Below are 5582 nucleotides of genomic sequence, written 5' to 3'. Positions count from 1 at the left end.
GATGGGACAAGAGAAAACAGCTTCAAGTTCTGCCAGGGGAGGTTTAGATTGGGTATTAGGGAAAAGTTCTTCCCAGAAAGGGCTGTCAGGCATTGAAACTGGCTGCCCAGGGAGGTGGTAGAGTCACCATCCCTTCAGGATGATGTGTAGATGTGGTGCTGAGGGACAGGGTTTAGTGGTGGTATGAGCAGTGCTGGGTTAACGGTTGGACTTGATGATCTTAAAGGTCTTTTCCAACCTAAAGATTCTGTGTTTCTATTCTACGAATATCCATGCTAAGACAGCAGCTAACACCTGCTCTGGCAGTATGTACTTTCAGCAGTGTTAGACCAGAAGATCAGAAAGTTACTTGGACTGTAAGGGGGTCAGTATGAGGCCATCTTCTCCACTGATGCGCATTACGATAATCAGAGTGAGGAAACAGGTGTCTTACATGTACAAAGACTGTCTAAAATGCTGCTCAAGCTGATGGTAGTGGGAACACACTGTTCACTACAAGGTACCTGTTTTGTTATGGCTCATGCCAACCTGGCAGCTGGAAGCTGCAAACAAGATCAGGTCCCCTGTTTACAAAGCAATATACTCAATAGTCCCCTGTCACAGAGAAAGCAAGTGACTTCCCAGAGTAAACCCTGATCACCCGATTTTCCCACCTCAGTTCCACAGAGAGTTCTCAGTCTCGCCAAGATCAGCATCTACAGCACTGAGCTCTCTTCTATCTACAGTTCAAACAAAAGAGTGTGAAAATGAGATAAAATAACGGTGCAAAATCAAGCCAAATACTTTTCCAACTCAGAGTCTTTCTGGAGAGAAACCTGCACAACAGGAAGGATGTAGTGAATTGTGTAAAACCCAGGAGTCTGGACATGTCCTTTTATCTACTTTTGAGAAAAGATTTCTAAAAGGCAGGAATACACAGAAGCACAACAGTACTTAATATCATCAGCTGCCTGTTTGCCTGACGATTCTCCCACAAGCAAGGCACTCCTGAAGCTGTTCTGGAGGTAGTGAGCCCCCACAATATCCCCATGCTTAGAGGGAAAAGAAAACAGGTAGAAACAGATGCAGCAGTATATAAGGGATTTCAAAAGGGAGCACGTCTTGTACGGCTGCCCATTCTAAAGTCAGCAAATATTACACTTAAAAAGGAATGACTCAACTGTTCTTCAAGGAGTTTGTGAGCCAGCTTTGGCGACTAAATTCAATCACTAAATTGGAGGAGATTAATTTCAGTCTCCGCTGCCACCTCCACGAAAAGATGGATGCTGGCTCACCAACTACCTGTTTTCTGGCAGATCTGGACTGTAGTCCAGAAGCATCCAGGATGACTCCCATCCTGCACCTTCCTAGGACACCAGACCCCCATGGCAGGGGGTCACAAGAGTTTTAATCTTCTCTGGGAAGTCACATCATCTGTGATGGAGTGGAGGGAATAGAGGAGGAAAGAGTCTCCAAAACAGGATCACAGGAGGAAAGAGTTTCCAGAATGTGAATGCTACATATCGCATGAAAACGCAACTGGGTGACAGGCAACATCTTAGTCTCTCTCGAGGGAAGCATGAGGCAGGGCTGAGTTAGCAGTGGCTTTGCCACTGAACAGCAGAATTCCTCAGGCTGTATCTCAGCATCCAACTAGACAACTGATCATCCTTGGTCAGTATAATCTTTCCTTCAGATGAAGGGATATAGAATCATAGAATCACAGAATGGTTTGGGTTGGCAGGGACCTTAAAGATCATCTAGTTCCAACCCCCCTGCCATGGGCAGGGACACCTTGCACTAGACCAGGTTGCTCAAAGCCTCATCCAGCCTGGCCTTGAAGACATCCAGGAATGGGGCATCCACAACATCTCTGGGCAACCTGTCCCAGTGCCTCACCACCCTCTCCATGAAGAACTTCTTCCTGATGTCTAATCTAAACCTCCCTGCTTTCAATTTAAACCCATTACCCCTTGTCCTGTCACTCTCTGCCCTTGTAAAAAGTCCTCTCCCAGCATCCTTGTAGCCCCCTTCAGGTACTGGAAGGCTGCAATGAGGTCTATTCTGGCCCATAAATGCAAATAGTAAAGGAAGACATTTAATTCAACCCATTTGCAAATGGAAGATGTAAAGGTCTGTCAGGCACTGGGCTGTTGTTAAGAGATTTCATTCTGTGGGAAGATGACAGTGAAAAATCCTACATGTGCCCTGCTCTTTTTCAAGGCAGCCTCCCTAACGATCAATCCAAATATTGCAGAATATTTGAATATACTCTCCTAAATTTTAAATTCTCTGCACTATCTCCCTCTCACTAAGACAAAGTCCATACGTAGAAACACGTGTCAAGAAGAACACCAAGATCCTTCTGTTGTTTTAACAGGCTGAACCATTAATTCAAAGGTTGATCTGTCTCCTTAGCAGGACAGTTTTAATTGCTTCAACCGCTTTGTTAGGAAAGATTTTTCGACCCAATTGCCCTGTCAATTGCAAAGGGAGTTATTCACAGAGCTGTTAAAGGTCACAAATGGCTTGTGGTTTCGTAACCTGTTTATCTCATGCGATGGTGGTCAGAATCTATTCAACTTGGAACACAGCCTAATGATTAAATATCAAAAATAATTGATGGGTTCTAAATTAATCCACTTCATGCAGTCCTGAAAGGAATGATCTGTGCTGTGAGTGGACAGATTGGGAAGATAAACTAAGTAGCATTAGATTAAACTTCGTTTAAATAAACTGGCTGTTCCATTGAGACTGGCAGTGATGGAAGGGCAACTGGGCCAAGGAACGTCCACCCAAGAACAGGATCAAAAAAATGAGAGAGTTGTTTAAAGAGGCTCAAAATAAAGAAATAGAGCTTGCAGACCAAGCTAGTGTCTTACCATTGGTAGGCATCTGCAAGTCCTAATCTGTGGAACAAAAAGAAAACCCCTTGTAAGTAGAGGAACAGAGGAGATGCACACAAGCAGCACTTGGCTAGAGGAGAATGCTATGAGAAAAGGGAGGGTCTGATAACTAAACCCAGTTCAAAAAGGAAAGGCAGGAAATTAAGGGGAGGCATTAGCAGTGGCTGTCAGTTCGGGCAATCGGTAGACAACCTTGAACAGGTTCCCAACATGCTTTTGATAATGCAAGGTTTGTTTTGTCAACATACAGGGTTGATTCCAGCTTCCTGCAAAGACTTGTGCATATTCTTAACTTGAAGTATATCAGTAACTCTGTTTGTGAATGTTTGGAGAGTACAGGTCTGAAAATTAAATTTCCAGTGTCATGCAGCCAATCTCATTTCTAAGCGAGTCAAAATCTCTTCACACGCGGCTATGTGGCTGCCCTTCCGTCTTGCACAACCCCCCCACCCCCATGGCTTTAATAATGGGTGCCAACTTCCGAAAAACTACTAAATAAAATACATCTTTCTCTAATTGCCACCAGTGCACCCTCTCCCCTTTTCCTGCCCTGGCAGAGACAGAGTGAAATCGTTCATTTTTTCCCCATTTCTCTGAACACAAACAGAAAACTGTAAGCAAAGAAAGACCACTTCTCTCATCTTCAGTGCACTGCAGCTGCCCCGGACCAGGACTCGAACAGCTATTGTATGAAGCATGCATGAGGAGACAAGAAGCCCGTTCTTTATCTCTCTTAGTTATGCTGGGTCTGCAGGAAGTGTTATTTAAAAGCCTTAATGAAGTATTTGGGCTCAGCGGATCAGATCCTCAGTACTCAAAATTAAGAAAAATGCGTAGAATGGGTGTTTTTTTTCCAGGTCATCTTCAATGTAGCGCTGTACTTCAAGGTCAGTGACCACACACCTCATTTGTAGTTTAAAATACTTCTTATGACTTCTCTGACAAACAGGAAAGTCCACAACCTCCACAAGGACCACTCCTGCAGCCCCACGCCTCGAGGGCTGCGGGCCCTGGATCTCGCTAGCGAAAGTTTCAAGCGAAAAGGCGCAGCAGGCAGTATCGTACTTTGCTTCAGCTGCAGCACGCCTGCCATGGGAGAGCGGCAGGAAGCATGGGGAATAATATCATCATCCTGCACCACAGACCGAGAACCAATGTTCTGGTGATTTTAATTGCCCTGCGCCTTTTGGATCCATTACACTGAAATGGATTTTGCTCTTCTCCACTGACTCGCTGTATCTCTGTGAGCCTGCAGACGATTTAAGCAACAGACTCATTCCCAATGTGCAAATGATGTTACTCTGGGATTAATCCTCCACGAAAATTGCTTTGCACAAGTGTATGGCTGGCACAAATGGACTCATCTGGGTTATGCAAGGGTCTTTTGAACAATCAGACAGGATCCAGGGAGTAATTGTCTGTGGAGAATTACCCCATCTATAACGTCAATTGCTGTTAACTAAACAGCAGCTCTGATGTTCTGACACCGTATTTAGCCTAAAAATACTCAAAGTCACACAACCCAGAAGAAAGCAGCGGGGAGAGAGCTATGACTCAGTACAGGTCCCAGGCACTTCCAGTGAAGCTTCCCACCAAACTGTTAGCAAAAACCGTATTCTCTTAAATGATGTGACTGAGGCAAGCTGCATCACAGCTAGCAGAGCTTCCAACCCAAACTGCAATTCCTCAGTTACACAATGTGATGACAAATATAGCTAAGCACTGACTACGTGACGGCCTCCACCTTCACAATCCACTCTCGGTCACAAAAGCTGCAAAGGAAAGGCTCAAGGATGAAGTGCCTCACACCAGCCCTTCAGAGCTGAGGCAACCTGCTGCCCTTGCCTCCTAACATAAAATAAATCTTCTGTGATGAGCTAAAATGGAGTTTGCATACCTACAACAGAAGCACAAGAACTTCTTCACCAGTTTGCAACCACCTGCTCAGATAAGTATCTCAAAGACAAAAATAAGCTTCTTTTAAATAGCATGAATTGCCCTTCCACGCCTCTGTCTTGCCAACCATTGAGGACTGGTGAAACACTCTTTTGGTCAGGCAAGCCTCCTAGCAGACGGGGGGTTTCTGTACCTCTGTAAACGTGACTGGAGCAAGGGCAGTCGCTCCTCTCTCAAGCTGCCTCCACACAACTCCCCTATTCCTGGTACGAGGAGATCCACAGCTGCAACCTTAAAGGAAAGAAAACTAATTTAAATCACGCTATATAGCCATACAGTGTATGGCAGAAGTACAGCTGACACTGATGGTGGTTGTAAAAAGCTACTGTAATTCTTCCAGGGTCCAGAACACTTGGGTAACCAATGTTGTCAGGTTTGGGCTGGTTTTCTCCTCTTTTATTTGGTAAGCTAGCTTTTCTCACCCCACAGTTGAACTGCCGCTAGAATTAAAGCCAGTGAAGCAACAGTGGCTCATGGTGGGATAGTCACTCTTTTTAGTAGAAGCAATGTTTCATGTTGCCTCAGTTTCACTGGGAAATCACACCTTCAAAGCATGAGACTTGTGGAAGAAGAGTTTACATCTTGCCTCTACCTGCTATTTCAGGATTACATGGGTACTACATTTCATAGAATCACAGAATGGTTTGGGTTGAAAGGGACCTTAAAGATCATCTAGCTCCAACCCCCCTGCCATGGGCAGGGACACTTTCCACTAGACTAGGGTGCTCCCAGCCTCATCCC

General features: G+C 45.0%; 1 protein-coding gene across 1 annotated transcript in view; it reads right to left on the bottom strand.

Moving 5' to 3' along the window:
• The window catches only part of NARS2 (asparaginyl-tRNA synthetase 2, mitochondrial (putative)), a gene marked incomplete at its 5' end in the record, with an annotated part of 16550 nt that overhangs the window by 5447 nt on the left and 5521 nt on the right, over positions 1–5582 (bottom strand). The window contains 2 exons of the mRNA XM_010159499.1: positions 2862–2888; positions 4975–5072. Of these exons, the coding sequence (XP_010157801.1) occupies positions 2862–2888; positions 4975–5072 (125 nt within the window). The remainder of the gene's footprint in view (positions 1–2861; positions 2889–4974; positions 5073–5582) is intronic.

Source organism: Eurypyga helias, unplaced genomic scaffold (genome assembly GCF_000690775.1).
Source record: "Eurypyga helias isolate BGI_N326 unplaced genomic scaffold, ASM69077v1 scaffold41849, whole genome shotgun sequence".
NCBI classification, from domain to species: Eukaryota; Metazoa; Chordata; class Aves; order Eurypygiformes; family Eurypygidae; genus Eurypyga; species Eurypyga helias.
The sequence above is the reverse complement of the archived record's forward strand: the minus strand, read 5'-3'. Positions and strand labels throughout refer to the sequence as shown.